Source organism: Ceratotherium simum, chromosome 1, assembly GCF_057802395.1.
Source record: "Ceratotherium simum simum isolate JZ-2026a chromosome 1, ASM5780239v1, whole genome shotgun sequence".
NCBI lineage: Eukaryota > Metazoa > Chordata > Mammalia > Perissodactyla > Rhinocerotidae > Ceratotherium > Ceratotherium simum.
In genome coordinates this window covers 59,487,567-59,505,288 of record NC_141900.1, presented here as the reverse complement: position 1 = coordinate 59,505,288, position 17,722 = coordinate 59,487,567, and the positions used below count along the sequence as shown (strand labels likewise).

The window sequence follows — 17,722 nt, the reverse complement described above, 5'->3', positions numbered from 1 at the left end:
ACTTGAGCTTCTGCTGAGTGGATATCTTCTCTCCAAAACAGCAGCGAGCGGCAGGCCAGTCTGCGTCCCATGCGCACCCACAGGCTCTCCATTTGCTCTCCGCTCAGCAAGCTGGGTGGGGTTGGGGTGGTGGTACTAGGCCAGAGAGGGGCTCCCACATGAGCTTACACACTTTTTTTAGAGCATAGAACAGCACAAACCAAACATCCTGTTTGGTTTATTACAAGGGGGAAAAGATGCTGGAGAAAAACATCCGGCTCTCTCCAAAGGTTGGTGAAGCCCCAAGTGCCAATGCCATGGTCTGGGAGTCTGCAGCGGCCCTTCCACCTCTTCTACTCTGCAGCTGCAGCCGGGGCAGCCTTCTTATAGCAGATGCAGTACCAAGCTGACTTTGGTAACCTTAGTTGGAGCATGCACGCTCTTGGATACCCTCCAGGCTAGAAGCCCATTTGGCCACCCTAGAGGGCCCTGACCAGACAGGGCCTGAGCTGCCTACAATTAGGCACCCGGCTTGTCTTACCAGTCAAATTGGCCAGATCGCTGAATTTCCAGAGAGTCCTGTAACATTCTGGAGGGCCCAAGGAGAAGGCTTTGAGGGGTCTGTGAACTCCTTGAAAATGATGGGTCAAATTGTGGGAATGCACAGATGTGCATTTCTCACAGGATAAGAGTCAGAACTTGGCCTTAGATTTTCCAAAGGGGCCTTAACTTCCAAAAAGGTTAAAAAAGACAGGTTTAGATCATTGTCTTTCACTTTATTAGCCTCCACCATCTCAAGCATTCTCTCCTGTGGTCACTGGCCCTTCCCAACCTGCGGCCTGGGAAGTTGCTTTCTGCATTTAGTCTGTGAGGCACAAAGTCCCGGCCCACTGCCCTGCTTGGGGCTCCTTCTCCTCAAGAAATCCTCTCCTGTTCTTGGGACCTACTTCCAGTCGGCAGAGCTTTCCTGAGAGGCATGGACAGTGCTGAGAGGCAAAACCCCCTTCTCAGGTAGTCCTCAGCTTCGTGGCATTTCCCAGTAGCACTGCTGAGCCCTACCGTCCTGAGTGCCTGGCGAGCCCCCGGGTAAGGACCAGGCCCATCCGGGAAAGGGTCCTAGGCTGCGGTGCTCTGTAGCTTTTCCGCACTCGAGTTCGTTGGTGTTGTGGGCCTAGCCGGGTTAAAGTTGTCCTTAGCCTTGTGCGTGGGAGCAACGTGGACAGCGAAGGACAGTTCCTGAGCTCTCCGCATAGATTCTTGACTTGATTCGGCTGCGCCACTACTGCGGCCTCAAGACCCCGTGGGGTGGAGAGAACTAGTTCTCTCATGCTCTCTCTCCTCTCATTTCTCTCCCTCTGCCCTTCTCTCCCTCTGCCCCTCTCCCTCTTTCTCTCTCTATCCCCCCCCACTCCAGATGCCCAGTCCGCCGAGCCAGTCACTGCGGAGCGCAGTGCTAAAAGTGGCTGGAGCGCAGCGCAAACGGTGGCGCGGCCTCCGGGCGCTGTGCGCGGAGTAGCCGAGGCCGGCAGAGACAGCAAATGCTCGCAACTGCTTGCATCTCAGAAGCTGGCGGCAGAGCCCTGGCTTTCCCGTGCGCTCTCTCTGGGTCCTCTCAGGCCCGGCTTCTTCCTCGGACTGGGTTCATACTGGGAGGAACAAGGCCAAGTGCCTGGCAAATCACCTGGGATGCAAGGGTCTTTCCCGCTGCACGCAGAGGCCTGAGCGGTCAGCTTCCTGGGATCCCGGCGTTCAGCAGCAACAGTCAGGGCCTCTGCTGGGGTTGGAGCTGGCCGGGCGGCAGGCCTGGGGCATCCTGGAGAGCTGTAGCCCGCAGGCCAGGGGCAAGGCAGCGACCTCTTGGGCTCCAGTGGATCCGGCCTGAAAAGGTCACATTTCCTGAGACATGTATGAGGCCCACTCTTGGGGGCTAGCGCCCTGGGCCAGCCGTTTCCAGTTGACTAAGAGCGCGTCACCACGGCCAGGGAAGAAGGAGGCCCCAGTGTCTGCTGAGCAAAGGGCCTGGCCTCCGAACGCTCCTATAACTGGGCCAGGAGCCCAACCCGGCCTCGCAGGGAACGGATTTCCTCACCGCGGGCCTCGTTAAAATGCGCACACTGCGGGAGTGAGGGCTGCCCCAGCCTCGGGTTTGGAGGGGAGGGGGGAAGAAGGGAGGGGACGGAGAGGCACGAGTGTGGTGACACTGGCTCTTGTCATAGCCTCCGGCAGCGTTCGAATGCCAAGGCTAAATGGAGAGCTGAAGAAGAGTGTGGCAGAGGTGTCTGTCGGTTGCCCCCCACCGGGTTTCCCCCTCCAGGTCTTCGCCTCTCGGCAAGCCAAAGACCCTTAAAATCAATGTTTCTTTCACTTCCTCAAGACGGCGTATGAGCTTGGAGGCTGTCAGGGTGATGGGGCTGTGGGGTGTCTGGACCTGGCTCCAGCCTCGGAGTAGGGGTGGAGGAATCTTTCAGCCAAGGTTGCCAGTCGCTTCCACCCCTCACTCCTACCAGCCCATCAAGGCCCACCGACAGGAGCTGCAGAGAAGGCAAGCCAGGTGAGCACACCAGAGGCAAAAATCCTAACTGGGTCAACCGGCTAGCAGAAGAGAAGTGTAAGGGGCTGCGAGGCCAGGGCATTGCATTTTGGGGAAAATTCTGTGTGGGATACAAGAAAGAAGTGGTAATAGCCAGCTTCCAGTCGGCTCTGGATTCGGACACTCTGAGGGTCCTGATGGCCTTAGGACCAGGTCCGCCACTTTTGCGAGACCGCTTCAGGTCCAGAGCTGAATCGGAAGAGTCTGAGGCCCGACAGGCTGCCTTAGTGGTTAGAGTGCACCAAGGGCTAGTGGCTGATTCCGAAATAAGAATAGGGAGCACCCAAGGCGGGACGGGGTGCGCGCCATAAACACTCCACTTGTTAACTGCGCGGGGCCCAAGGGCCTTTCAAACAGACCCCGGAGGAGGACTCACGTCTGGGCATGGGCGGGGCAAGCCCAGGGGCCCGGCCCCCCACCAGCCACGCTGGGGCAGCCCCCACAGCTCCTGGCCTTTGGGCTGAGGTATCGGGTGTGCGTCTTGCGGCCCATCAATACAGATTACATATTTATATCAATCGCGGGCTCGGAGGGCGCCCTCGGAGAGCGGCCCCGCGCCTACGAAACCAAACTGGGAGTGGTCGCGCGGAAACTCTGGCTCAGGATTGGCTGCGGGCGCCCGCCGCGGTGCGGGGGGATTGCTAATCGTATTCAGCATGTTTTGCACAAGAAATGTCAGCCAGAAAGAGCTATCTGCTCCCTTCGCCAAATTATCCCACAACAATGTCATGCTCGGAGAGCCCCGCCGCGAACTCTTTTTTGGTCGACTCGCTCATCAGCTCCGGCAGAGGCGAGGCTGGCGGTGGTGGCGGCGGCGCGGGGGGTGGCGGCGGCGGTGGCTACTACGCCCACGGCGGGGTCTACCTGCCACCAGCCGCCGACTTGCCCTACGGGCTGCAGAGCTGCGGGCTCTTCCCGGCTCTGGGAGGCAAGCGCAATGAGGCAGCTTCGCCAGGCGGCGGCGGCGGCAGCGGGGGCCTGGGGCCCGGGGCGCACGGCTACGCGCCCGCGCCTATAGACCTGTGGCTGGACGCGCCTCGGTCGTGCCGGATGGAGCCGCCCGAGGGGCCGCCACCGCAGCAGACCCAGCAGCAACAGCCGCCCCCGCCGCAACCACCCCAGCCCCCGCCGCAGGCCACCTCTTGCTCTTTCGCGCAGAACATCAAAGAGGAGAGCTCCTACTGCCTCTACGACTCGGCTGACAAATGCCCCAAAGGCTCGGCCGCCGCTGCCGAGCTGGCCCCCTTCCCGCGGGGCCCGCCGCCCGACGGCTGCGCCCTGGGCACCTCCAGTGGGGTGCCGGTGCCCGGCTACTTCCGCCTCTCCCAGGCCTATGGCACGACCAAGAGCTACGGCAGCGGCGGCGGCGCGCTGCAGCTTGGAGCCGGCCCGTTCCCCGCTCAGCCCCCGGGGCGCGGCTTCGACCCGCCACCCTCGCTAGCCTCCGGCTCGGCGGATGCAGCCCGGAAGGAGCGAGCCCTCGATTCGCCGCCGCCTCCCACGCTGGCTTGCGGTGGCAGCGGCGGGGGCTCGCAGGGCGACGAGGAGGCACACGCCTCGTCCTCGGCTGCGGAAGAGCTCTCCCCGGCCCCTTCCGAGAGCAGCAAAGCCTCGCCGGAGAAGGACTCCCTGGGTAAGCAGGGCACGCTGAAGGGCCGCAGTCAGGCGGGCAGACAGACAGGCAGACCCAGAGAAGGGAAGGAGCAGAGAGCCAGGAGTCCGCCTAGCAGCCGGCCGGCCTTGGCCCGAGCTGCAGGCAGGCTGACCTTGTGAACTTGCTTTTTAATATTTGGGCGTGGGGACACAGTAAAAATTCACGTCTGGCTTAGCACCCCACACCAAGACGTCCTCTGCGGTGGCCTCAGCTCACCCCTTCTGGAGGCGAGGACACCGACGAGCAGCCCCCCTCTTGTACATGCCCTTCTCCGTGGCCCAGAGCACCCTAAGCCATGGTCTGGGCCCAGCCTGCTAGGCGCGGCCCACGCGGGGGGAGGGGGAGGGAGGGAAAGTAGCTCGCCCGCAGATAGCGTGGATGTTTGTAAGGCATCCAAAATAAGCAGCCGCCAGCACCAATAAATAAGCCCATTAACCGGCGAAGTTCGAGTTTACGATCCCCCATGCTTTTTTCAAAGTTGCTGGAGGGGCGGGAATCCTCGTTTCGGGGAGAAGAAAAGGCAAATCCGGCCCGGACGCCGGGGCCCTGAGCTGTGAGTCAGAGAGGGGCCGTTTCTCTTCCCCTGAAACTCGGAATCGCCCAGACTGCACGTCCCTGGCTCCTGGAGAGACGTGAGGGAGGGCCCTTGACCCCAAATCAGCTTTTCATGCCTTCCCCAAGTCCCAACTATTCTCTTCTCCCTCTCCTCAACGGGCGTTGGGCAACCAGGGGGCTGGAGTGAAACACAGCCCCGCTGCCAGGCCCCTTTCCAAGTAAGCATCCCACATCCCAGCCTGGGGGCTAGGAAATGCTCATCTGCCTTGGGGCAAGAAGCAAAGAAAGGCGTTAAGTTCACGATATACAGCCTGGTCTCCCAGGCCACTCATTTTGCAAGCACCTGGCAGCTTTGTGCTAAAACAGGTGTTTGGAAAAAAGTGGAGGAAAACGTATATTAGGAGGATAGGTGTAGATTGGAGGCCCACTTGATTTTGCACACGCCTTTTGGAGAAACTGTTCTTCCTAGGCAAGCTAAAGGGGCATAACTGTGTGACTCAGGGCGGCATCCCTCTTATGGCAGAGACGTCCTAAATTCACCCCTGCTTGCAGCCCGCGTGGCCTCGATTTAACCTTCCCCTCTTTATTCTCTTAAATGCCAGGCAATTCCAAAGGCGAAAACGCAGCCAACTGGCTCACTGCAAAGAGCGGCCGGAAGAAGCGCTGCCCCTACACGAAGCACCAGACGCTGGAGCTGGAGAAGGAGTTTCTGTTCAACATGTACCTTACTCGAGAGCGGCGCCTAGAGATCAGCCGCAGCGTCCATCTCACGGACAGACAAGTGAAAATCTGGTTTCAGAACCGCAGGATGAAACTGAAGAAAATGAACCGAGAAAACCGGATCCGGGAGCTCACAGCCAACTTTAATTTTTCCTGATGAATCTCCAGGCAACGCCGTTTTTTCGCTTCCAGAGAGCTGTTCTCCTCCCTCTGTCTTCGGCCTCTGCCCAGGAACTCGCACCTGTGCCGGAGCCCCATTCCTCCCTCCCACACTCGCCATCTCGCTGGCCGTTACATCTGTGCAGGGCTGGTTTGTTCTGACTTCTTGTTTCTTTGTCTGTTTGCTTGGTGCTGGTTTATTTGTTGTTTTCTGGGGGAAAAAGCCATATCGCGCTCAAATTCGAGAGAGAGAGATATTGTCCTAAGTGTCAAGTGGTGACTGGGATGGTTTGCTGTCTCGGGGTTCCAATGCTCGAAATGGCCCCTGTTTTCCCGGTGGAACTGGAGCTGGTTTCCTGCGGCCCCCCGGGGCAAACCTAGCCGGAAGGCAGAGGTCCCATTGTAGGCGCTGAGGTGTCTGGCCTGAGGTCAATGGTGCAAGGAGCCGCCACCGGGCTCCCTGGCCTGGAGTGCTGGGCTGTGTTTAATCAGGGGATACAGGCCTCTGGGTTCCTCTTTTCTTTCTTCCTTTCTTCCTTGGCAAAGAGAAGGACTTACAGGCATGGACTTGCAGGTTGGCAAAAGGGCTTGACTTTGGCTGATTGGAAAACCGAAAAAGTTAGATTAATTTTTCCTTCCTCTGTAAGATATCCCAGCTTTAAAAGAAAAAAAGAATGACCAGAAGAAAAGTTCTCTTCCAGTTTGTGTAAGGTCTTGCATTGTGGGACTAAATTATTTCACTTACCCCTGAATTTCCGTATCCTTCTGGCTGTAGATAAATAACCTAATGTAGTTTTGTTTAGATATGCAGATTTTGTGGATTTTTTGTCATTAAATAATTGTTACCAGTGGTAACACATGACAAGCACACCACAGTCCTCCCTATCTTGTGGAGGTTTTCTTTTTTTCCCCACTCTTTTCTTCTTCTTCTTTTTTTTTTTTACTTTCCAAAATTCACAGAGGCGGACTCCTCCGCTGGGGGCAAGCAGAATGGCTAGAGAAGGGAGACATTGTGAATTTCCTTTATACTGTGAAGTTACATGCATAAAAGGGTCAAACCTGTAGGTGCAGAAAAAGAAAAAACTATAAATACAAATCTGTATAAATGTCTATTATTATGAAAAATTGCCAATCTTGTTTTATGCAAATGCATTCTATCGTTATTATAAATGTTAGTTCTAGTTCTATTTACTTCTAATCTTAAATCAGAATAAATTAATATTGTAATGCTGCTGTGCGTGGAAAAAAAGACGATGTTTATGTTCTTATAGAAGAATAAAAGCTGTGGAATGAAGCTTTTTAATTTTACCTCTTTTTTTTTTTTTTTTTTACTTCTTATCTTCACCTTCCACTTTATCCCGTCCACCACTTTTACAACAGGAGGACTAGCCTGCGCCCCCTGCAATTACTTTAGGCATCTATTTAAATATTACCTAGACGGTCGTAATTTGTCTGGGCCCTATAGCCCTGGTGCCGTAAGGTTTGTCGGCTTTTGTTCAGTTTTATGACTTGCTAGTATATCTGGATTGTGGCTGTCTTGGACCAGTGGTTTCAGTTGAGAGGGGAGCTGCATAGACAGAGGAAGCCAAACAGGATTTCTATCGGGAGCCCTAGGGAGGCTCGCAGAGGCCGGTTATTTTGCGGGTCCCCTGGTCCTAGATGACTCCCAGCCTAGGAATCCGGGGATCAGGCTGGGCCCACAGGGCGTCACTAGCGTCCGCGCAGCGCTTAGGTAGACCGCGGCCGGGCGGCCTGGACCCCCCCTCACCCAGCACGGCCTCCCCTACCTGGTCGCCCTCCGCGGGGCCACGCGTTTCCTGCTCGCGGGAGGTGGGAGGGGGCGACGGCAGGGGGGAGGGGGCGCGGGAGCGCGCGCCCCGGCTGGCTGGCTGGCTGGCGGTGAGGGAGAGAGGGGGAGAGGGAGCGGCGGGGAGCGAGCGCGGGAGGCCGAGACCAGACAGGGAGCCGGGCTCGGTGCTGTCCCTGGCGCTTTCCAGTCGCCCAGGGCTACCGCCGCTGGGCGCCTGCTCGCTGAGCAGCAAAATTTGGGAAACCAGCACGCCCACTGCTCCTTCTCTCTTCTCGCTTTTTCCCTCTTTTACCTTCCTTCCCTCCCTTTCCCAGGTTCACCAAACTGGGGCCGGTGGCATCTCCCTCCGTGATGCCTTAGCGGCAGCGCGGGGCACGCAGTAGCAGCGGCGGGCGCAGGTTGGCGAGGGGCCGGGCCGGGCGCGATCTCAGGGTTCTCCCTTGGCGGCGGCGGAGGCGGCGGCGGGCGAGGCAGCCCCGCGCGGGCAGCACCAGAACTGGTCGGTGATTTAGGTAGTTTCCTGTTGTTGGGATCCAGCTTTCTCTCGACAGCACGACACTGCCTTCATTACTTCAGTTGAAATCGTCTCCAGGTACCTGTGCGCGCGGGGGCCGGGCCGGGCGGGGCATCCAGACCCTGGTCGTGCCAGGCCTGCGGTGGCAACCTCGGCTTTTCCCACGCAGGAGCCTCGACCCTGCCTCCTTCTCAGAGCTCTGCCTGCCTGCTGGCCTCACCCCCCATCTCTACCTGGCCCCGAGCAGGTATGGTCAGGTTAGCTGCTCCTTAGCGGACGCCGGGGGCGTGGTAGTAATTCTGGGCCCCGAGCCATTCAAGGTCAGGGGCGCACGCTTCCATCCTGGGCCTTCCCCGCTCCAGGCCTGCGCCTGGCCAGGGACCCCGCGATTCTGCTGCAAGGCTAGGACAACACTAGCCCCAATCCAGGTACGAGATCAGGAAAGATCCCTTTGCCAGTGGAGACTCAGGCCAAACTGGGGCGAACAGGGGCTGGGATCCCGGCCTTGCCACTTACCCTTCTGTCTGTAAACCACTCTCTACTCCTGGGAGTCGCCTTTGACTCTTTTCTTCCTTCTTTCTTTCCTTCTTTACTCTTTTTTCTTTATCCCTTCTTTCTTTCCTTCTTTTTAATTTTCTTTCATCTTCAGTCTCTCTGTGTCGTTTTCTATCTTCACCTCCCATCCTCCTCAACTCTTCCTTCCAGAGGGACCCAGGGCTGGCTTGGGGAGAGCCTGGGGGGGGGGTGTTATTTTTCTCTGCGTGCTCAAGTGGAAGTCGAAATCTGCCGAGGAAGGGTACGCGTGGGGCTGCTGTTGAGGGCTGTGGATCTGGGCCTGGTGTGCCGCTGCGCAGACAAGGCCTCGGTTACGATCACGACCGGATGGCGGCGGCCTTGCGTTCCTACTCCGCGGGCCAGTAATGGCAGCCTAGGAGATCGGATTAGGGGGCATTCGCGGCGTTTTTGTGTGCCCACACCGAGGGCAAGGAGGCCTTCGACAGCCTCCCTGGGGACCTGAGGCTGGGACCTGGGCTGAGGCCCAGCCAGTCTCGGTAGAGCCTGGCAACTGCAGGGAACTCCGCGGGGAAGCTTCCTCCGCTCTCCCAGGCCTGCCGGTCCCTGCTCGGGCTTTAACCGCGATAAGGGAGCCCCGCTAGGGCAAAGATTGGCTGTTTGCTTGCCACTAGCTTCTATCAGGTTCAGAGTATGTTAGAAACGGCATCCATGTGTGGACGGGTGTTGGAGAAGGGGACCCTTCCAGCGCGAGTCTGTTTCAAAAAATAGGGGAAAGGAATCCTAAATTCCAGAACCGTTGGAATACAAACTTGAGTCCTTGTTCCAAGTTGTAGTCCACCGTTGGAAGGTAGTCGGACCATTCTCGCTACCCAGAACTGAAAACAATCTCCATCCCTCCGTACCCCCCGACACACACACACTCGCGGGCCTTCAGACTCATGCCCACCGAGCGGTGCTTCCCTTCGCAGCTCTGGCCGAGGGCCCGCCGTCCTGTTATCTGAAAGGCCGGCACAGCGCGTTCCTCTCAACTCCTGTCTGCCACTTTCTGGACCCGAGCATTGGATTTGTTTTGGAGGCCGAAGTTTTAGAACTCGCAGGCGAGAAGAAGCGGTTTGTAATTACACCAACTTATTTCTTTATGCACACGCAATTCTTTTCACTTCTAAAATAAAAGCAGACACAAAAGCCTGAATATTCTCTCCCCAAACCTCTGGGATGAAGAGGGATAATATTTGGTTTTGTAATTTTCCCCCCTTCTTGGCATCAGTAAGGACGACTAAAAACTCAACGCCTGCTAATTGTTTAGTAACCATCTTATTTTGGGGGCTAAGGCTATTTAAAGAACAGCCTTTTTATTTGGAAAAAATGCTAATAATAATTCGTGTCTTCTCTGGGTACAAAAAGTGCAAAGGCAGCCAGGCGTGTCCAATTACAATTAGGAGTGAAGGTTTTCTCCAAGGTTAATTTTTCTTAGGGAAAATCTCAGGGGCTCCGCGAAGTGCTCGAGTGTGGGACACCTTGGGCTGCGGTGGGGGTGGGGATAACGCGGAGGAATTTACAGGGAAAGGAAAATATTAGGGGGGAGGGGGCCGAGGCGGCCAGGACCAGCCACGTCGGAGTTCATTGTGCGCACCACTTCCCTCTTCCGGCGCCGGCGGAGGAAGGGGCACCCGGTTGGCCTCCTCTCGGCTTCGCAGCCTCACTCTGGTGGAGAGCCTGGCATGTAAGGATCTCCACCTGGGATCAGGGTTTTGGGGGAGATTACTGGAACCGTTAGGGCGGATGAAGGCAGCAAAGGAGATGGAAGCGCCCGAGGCCGCCCGCCCTCGCCGCTAGGGAAGTGGGCTAATGAGAAACACTCTTGCAGGCACAGTGTTCACACGTGAATTTAATTACCTCATTTTTCGGAGTCGCTGCTTTCTGTTCGGATTTGGGCTGGGTTCCCCCCCCCCCCCAATTAAGAGAGGCGAGGTCTTTTAATTTACCCCTGACTCTCAGGAGTGAGAAATACCCTCCTCAATTTGGCCAAGTTAAGGGATGGGATTAAAGTCAATGCCCCGTGCCCCTCCCCGTTTTAATTTCTAGCCCTGGACTTGAGTTGCGGCCGCCTCCGCTTTGGGCCTTGTAACTCTGCTGAGCCGCCCCGCCGGGTGGGTAACCGAGGCGGGCCCGGGGCGGTGGCCAGGAAGGATGGAAGGAAGGAAGGTACCCTGAAGGACTCATACTGAGTCCCGAGGCAAGCCGCTCCGGTGCAGGCCTCCCAGCTACTGGAGCCGCGGGGTCTCAGGCGGGGCTGCCTTTTTGCAAGCTGGACTCTCCTTCCACTGGTGCTGCCGCCCGCCTTTTTTCGCAGCTCTGGTTCGGGGAGCGTCATCAGGCTTGCAGAGCTCAGTATGAGGGCCTTAGAGGTCGGAGCACAGGGCTGGATCGCCTCCTGCGTCCGCAGGGGATCGTGCTTCTCAGCGGACGATGAACAGTGCGCGCTGAGCGCGCGTGTGCGGGGGCTCGGGCGGAACACGCGGCACAGCTAGGCTCTCAAACCCTTCGCCTCAGGGACGGCGGCCGCTCCTCGGTGGGGCCCACGCTGGAGGCGCAGGGGAGAATTTGGGAGCTGCCCCGGCGCCCCGCGCCCCAGGCTGGCAAATTCCAGGGGCCCGCGATAGGCGGTGCCCTCTCGGCGGCCTGTCTCTGCCCAGCGCGCCCGGGCAGGGGCAGTGGTGTCTCTGTTTCGGACGGATACTATGTTGAATTTGACTTTTCGCAGCCGGTCCGGAGTAAACTCGCATCTCTGGGAACCGCAGGGGTTATTTACAGGGAGCTCGCCAACCAAACACAACAGTCTAATTTAACCTTTCCAAGTCCTCGTAAATTTTTACAGCTGGGAGCCACGGCGAGGAAAACGAATCTGTTGGTGGTTCCCAACTTCCCACCAGCCTGTGTGGCTTCTGAAACAATAACTCCTTATGAAATATCATAAATATAGATTTAAATACAGTAGACGGAGAATGCGATTTGGCTGCTTTTTTATGGCTTCAATTATTGTCTAATTTTATGAGGGGCTCCGCTGGCCGCACTCGCACGCAGGACCCGCGCCTTGCTGATGGCGTGATTAATTGTGATATAAAATAGTCCGCTTAAGAAGTGTGTGTCTGGTGGTGGCGGTGGGAGGGGAGGGAGGGAGTACAGAGGCAAGGCCAGATTTGATCTTTTAATCTTCGTTGGCCACAATTAAAACAAACCCGATCGTGGAGCGCCGCGATCCCTTTGCATAAAAACATATGGCTTTTGCTATAAAAATTATGACTGCAAAACACCGGGCCATTAATAGCGTGCGGAGTGATTTACGCGTTATTGTTCTGCCGGGCGGGCACGTGACGCGCGCGGCCAATAGGGGCGCGGGCGCCGGCAACTTATTAGGTGACTGTACTTCTCCCCCTGGTGCCACCAAGTTGTTACATGAAATCTGCAGTTTCATAATTTCCGCGGGTCGGGCCGGCCGGCCGGGTGCGGGGCACGGCGATGGCCACCACCGGGGCCCTGGGCAACTACTACGTGGACTCGTTCTTGCTGGGCGCCGACGCCGCGGACGAGCTGGGCGCGGGCCGCTACGCGCCGGGGGCCCTGGGTCAGCCCCCGCGGCAGGCTGCGGCGCTGGCCGAGCACCCCGACTTCAGCCCGTGCAGCTTCCAGTCCAAGGCGGCGGTGTTCGGCGCCTCGTGGAACCCGGTGCACGCGGCGGGCGCCAACGCGGTGCCCGCGGCGGTGTATCATCACCATCACCACCACCCCTACGTGCACCCCCAGGCGCCGGTGGCTGCGGCGGCGCCGGACGGCAGGTACATGCGCTCCTGGCTGGAGCCCACGCCCGGTGCGCTCTCCTTCGCGGGCTTGCCCTCCAGCCGGCCTTACGGCATTAAACCTGAACCGCTGTCGGCCAGAAGGGGTGACTGTCCCACGCTTGACACTCACACTCTGTCCCTGACTGACTATGCTTGTGGTTCTCCTCCAGTTGATAGAGAAAAACAGCCCAGCGAAGGTGCCTTCTCCGAAAACAATGCTGAGAATGAGAGCAGCGGAGACAAGCCCCCCATCGATCCCAGTAAGTGTCTCCTCCCGCCATACCGGCCGCCGCCTCCACGCCGGCCACCTGGATCTGCCGGCCCGCCAGCTTTCTCTCAAGTCTGCCTTCGCCCGCGCTGGGAGCCTCCTAAGCAGGGGCCAGAGCCAGAAGTTGCTGTTTGGGACGCCTCGGATGGGGCCCCAAGTCCAGAGAGCAGTGACAAGTGGGCCCACAGGGCTGGGGGGAGGGGAGGCGGCTGCTGCCGAGAGAGGGGGCGGGGCGGGCGCTGCGGGCCAAGCCAAGACCAGTCGCCCCTCTCCCTGGCTGCCCGGGACCAGGACAGAGATACTTTGAGCCGTTCTTCGAAAGCAGCGCGGCAGAGAGTCTTTTGTGCGGCTAGATTGTCTGGGAGCAGCGGCAGCAACTGCAGCCGGGACACTGGGGGAGAAGGCCGATTCCCTCCAGTTCTCGCCTTCAGCCAGTGGCGGCGTAAATCCTGCCCAAGATGAGGCTGCAGGCGCCCGGGCCCCGCGAGTCCCCATGCCAGATTATTCGAATAAACTGGAGAAGTGATCAACGGCCTTGGGCCGCCCAGGGGCACCGTGCTTGCCTGCCCAGCTCCTGCGGCCTTTCAGGGAGGTCAATAAGGAGTGGGAGAGTAGAAGGAAAGGTGGGGAAGGGAAGACAGAGAGTCAGTGAGGAGCGAAGAGAAGATCAATCCTGCTACATGAACAGGGCAGCGTGGATTCTCCCTGCCTGGCAAGAAGCTCTGTTTCCACATTTCACTCGTACAGTGTGCGGAGAGTGGGAGGAAGGAGAGGAAAAGACGGGAGGACAGAGGAAGAAGAGAAAGGAGGGCCTCAGAGGGGAGGGGGAGCCGAGGTTTTACTGCGTGCAATTGTAAGTGACCGTCCCTGCGTCTGTCTGCCAGGGTTCCATTGTGTCCGTGGCTCAGCCGCCTTCCCTAACCAATTCAGCAGTGTCCTGCACTTTGGTCGAAGACCCCAGGAGGTTCCCTAGCCCCCAGCGGAGGGGGGGTGTGCTTCTCCTTCTAAATTCCGTGTCTCTCTCCCCACAGACAACCCGGCTGCCAACTGGCTCCACGCGCGCTCCACGCGGAAGAAGCGCTGCCCTTACACCAAACACCAAACGCTGGAACTGGAGAAAGAGTTTCTGTTCAACATGTACCTCACCAGGGACCGCAGGTACGAGGTGGCCCGACTGCTCAACCTCACCGAGAGGCAGGTCAAGATCTGGTTTCAGAACCGCAGGATGAAAATGAAGAAAATCAACAAGGATCGAGCGAAAGACGAGTGACGAGACTCGACTTCGTTTAGAACACAGCCAGAGAGCTAGAGAGAAAGAGAACGGACTGCCTGTCCCCTTCTCCCACCCCCATTCCACCCCAGCCTCCACCACCCCGCACAAAGCGGGTTCCAGGCCTCATCTCCCCCTGGCAGACCCTGCTCAGGCTGGCTCCTTGGCCTGCCGTTTTGATGGAGGAGGTATTGTAAGCTTTCCATTTTCTATAAGACAAAAAGGGGGGGGGGTGCATTAGCACTGATGGCTGCGTGTGCTAGCTTGTATATATTAAAAAAAAAAAATCTACCTGTTCCTGACTTAAAACAAACAAAAAAAAACTACCTTTTTATAATGCACAACTGTTGATGGAGAGCTGTATAGTTTTTAGTCTGTGTAGTTAATTTAATTTGTTCTTTGTGCGGCAGAGCGATCTGCCCAGATACTTGAACACTGTCTTTTATTGTGGTAATTATGTTTTGTGAGTCAAACTTCTGTGCTGGGTGATGCACCCGTTGTGTTTGTGAAAGCTAGAATTCAATTTGAACTCAGGTTGTTTATGAAGGGGAAAAACAGTTGCATAGAGTATAGCTCTGTAGTGGAATATGTCTTCTGTATATTAGGCTGTTAACCTTTGATTATAAACTAGCTGTAAGGATTTCCCAGTGACATAAATTTTTTTAAAAAAGAGAGAAAGGGTTCTCCGGGATACATAGATTCACGGTTTTCTCCACTTTTGAAATGTGGGCATTTTTGTCTCTACATGCTCTGTACATCTGTCTTGTCCATGGTATATATAATCCACATATTAAAGAAAAAGTAATCAGGCAAGCTTGAATATTGTTTTTGCACCAGATGAACAGTGAGCAAATTCGGAGCTATACATATGTGCAGAAGGTTACTACCTATGGTTTACTTTTGATTTTAATTGGGGGAAAATGAATGCTTATTGTAATGGAGTTAATTTTATTGATAATAAATTATACGCTATGAAACCGCCATTGGGCTACTGTAGATTTGTATCCTTGATGAATCTGGGGTTTCCATCGGGCTGAACAGACACTGTATGTTTTGCAATAGTTACCTCAAGGCCTACTGACCAAATTGTTGTGTTGAGATATTTAACTTTTTGCCAAATAAAATATATTGATTCTTTTCTATTTTTTGCGGATCAGCTCTTTGCACCATCTTCTCTAGGGTGAGGGAGCCTGGGTAGAGTGCCTGGGCGGGGGCCGGGCTGGGGTGGAGGAGGACAGAACCTCAGTTTTGCCCCTGGCGGGCTTTCGGGAGCGGGACTTGCCAGCAGCCGGCGGCGGAGAGTGGAGGCTCCGCGGTCCCTCCAGGCCCGCCGCCTGGCGGTGCGGGCAGCGGAGAAAGGCCGGGAACCAGCGGCGGCGAGACCTGGGCTCCCCGCTTTGTGTCCATTTGCAGGATGGCTGGGAGGCCTCTCAGGAGGTGGGCTGGGTCCGGGTATCGCTGGCCACTAGCAGTGAAAGGCCACTTTCTCATCTTGGTGCCCCGAGAAAATTCCCAAACCGGGGTCCACGGAAACTCCTGGGGCCTTCCCTGTCATGGGGGGACGTGGGGGGCCAGGACCCAGAGCTGAGGGCCTGCCTCCTAAGGAGTCTCTGAGGAGAGAAACACGACCCCGACCGCCCCAGCCCCAACGTGGCCGCCAGGACAGACATTTGGGGGTTCTCAGGGGACTGAAGTCTTGTGTCCCCGCACCCCCACGTCCTGTCGGGCTGGCCCGGGAGATTCTGGGTCCTGCACCGCGCGCCCCTCCGGAGCACAAGTCCTGGCAGAGGCAGAGCCCAGGCAACCGACGAGCCCGAAGCGCCATAAAAGAAAATGAGGGCTGTTACCGTTTATGGGGTGTAAAGGGCTGAGGGGGGAACGGACACAATTGCGGAGGCCCGAGCGCCTTCTAGATGTGGCCAGAGGGTTCAGCCTCATCTCCCCTCCTCTTTTCTCGCCCTTCCCCCCTACTCCCCATCTCCCACCCCCCACCCCATCCCCACCCCCTACCCACTTCGACTTCTGCCAAGTTAGCTGTGTTCGGGCGTGTAAAAGGGGAACCAGGGCGCCGGGGGATGGGGCGTCCCCTCACATCCCCACCCCCACCCCGCCGCCAGGTTGGGACGCCCTCTGTTGTTGCAGACAGAAGGAACTTCAAAGAATGGGCAGTAAGGGTGTGCCATAAAGGCCGGGTCTGCGAACTGTCTGGAATTCGGCCCTTAATGAGTTTACAACTGTCCAGCCCCAATTAAGATTTTCCACCAAAGCCCCTTCATTTGTTTGTTCTGTCTGCCGCCGATAAAGCGGCTGCGGAAACAGCTCTCTTTTATGGGCACTCTCGGCAGCGTAGATTCCCGGCTCCTCGCAGAACCCCCGGGGACTGGGCCCTCGCCCCGCTTTGGGAGTGGGGCGCAGGGCGCGCGGCGGCTGCTGACGAAGTTCAGACCGCGCTGCTGGGACTGCAGTACCAAGATGTGGCCAGCAGATGGCAGTATGGCTCCACGCAAGAGGCGCCCGCGCCGCCATCTCCCGCCGCCGCCACCCTGGGACGGTCCTAAGATGTCGACTTGACGAGAGCCTTTCTGGAACGAGAGCCTCAGATTTGAGTGAACAGCTGTGGTATATTTTCGGTGCTGCTCATGCCGAGCCGGAAGCCTCGCTGGGAACCAAGCAAGCGGGGGGAGCTCGCCTGACTTGCACCGCTCGCGTCCCCCTTTCCCCCACTCCGGGGGCCTAGCGCTGCGGGGCTGCAGCTCCAGGCGCTGTAGGGTAACCGTCCCAGCCCGGGACAAGCCTCGGGGCAGCGCGGCGCTCGGAGAACCCGGCTGACCAGCGGACAGACACAAGAACTAAGGCCTACAGCCCCCGGACCTGGTGACACCCCAGAGGGTGTGCCGAGGGTGCATACCGTGGCCAGGAGTCCTCCGGTAGCCCGGGAGGCCCCCGAAGGCTGCGCTCCGGTACAGAACCGGCGAGCCAGCACCCGCGGGCCGCCCCGAATCCGTGACACAATTAGGCGGCTGAAAATTGGACGTAAAGGCACTCTTGGTGACTGTCTAGTGTGGGTCTGACGCCTGAGTTCGTGGGATGGGGAATCCTTGGGGACAGACCAGGAACTGCTTTGGTTATTCTAAAATAAATATGATATTTAAAATAATTATAACATCCTAGCTCCAGGATAGGAGCTCACGTCGTGAAAGCTGCCTTGCTTTCTCTCGCCTCCGAATTTCCTCGGCAGTGGGAGTACTAAGGCTCCTCTGGCGTCTCCTGCTCAGGTGGAGGGAGGGAACCCTAATCCAAACCCAGCCTATCCACGACCCTGGGCGGGGAACACGCCTCGGAGCCTTCCGAGAGGCGCCTCGAGCGCGGGTGCGAGGATCAGCTACGGGTGCAGAATGGTTTCAGACGGAAAATGCAAAAGCAAACAGAAAACCCTTCGAAGCACCCCGGAGCCCTGTGAACACGCCACGCAGTGCATTTATTTGGGTTGTAATAGTCTCCGCCAAGCCCACAAAATGTTTACAACCTGCTTCTCTGCTCTGCACACGCTGTAAAACTGGGGACTAGATTCTGGCTGACATCTCTCCCCGGGGTTGCTCTCTCTCTCCTTCCTTTTTCTCTGTTTATATACACGCTTTGGTATTACAGACACACGCCTTCATTATATTTCCTTATATAATATACAATATTTCACTTCATCTGATTCTAAGAAGGGTTTTATAACTTTCCGAGAGCCGCCAGTGGCCGTGTCTCCAAGGCACAGATACAAAGCTCGATTTATGTGACTACAAATAAATGGCAAAGGAGCAGATCGGTAGCGACCGCTTCTCTCTCCCCACCGATCACGG

General features: G+C 57.1%; 2 protein-coding genes across 2 annotated transcripts; both read left to right on the top strand.

The window, feature by feature from the left end:
* The first annotated feature begins 3,241 nt into the window (after window positions 1-3,241).
* On the top strand, window positions 3,242-5,655 carry HOXA10 (homeobox A10). Its single transcript, XM_004418889.3, has 2 exons — window positions 3,242-4,202; window positions 5,381-5,655. Exons 1-2 carry the CDS (start codon window positions 3,242-3,244, stop codon window positions 5,653-5,655), a joined length of 1,236 nt encoding a protein of 411 aa, XP_004418946.1.
* Window positions 5,656-12,016: 6,361 nt separating this feature from the next.
* Window positions 12,017-14,088, top strand: HOXA9 (homeobox A9). The gene is made up of 2 exons (XM_004418890.3): window positions 12,017-12,596; window positions 13,636-14,088. Exons 1-2 carry the CDS (start codon window positions 12,017-12,019, stop codon window positions 13,872-13,874), a joined length of 819 nt encoding a protein of 272 aa, XP_004418947.1. The 3' UTR covers window positions 13,875-14,088.
* The last annotated feature ends 3,634 nt before the right edge of the window (window positions 14,089-17,722 follow it).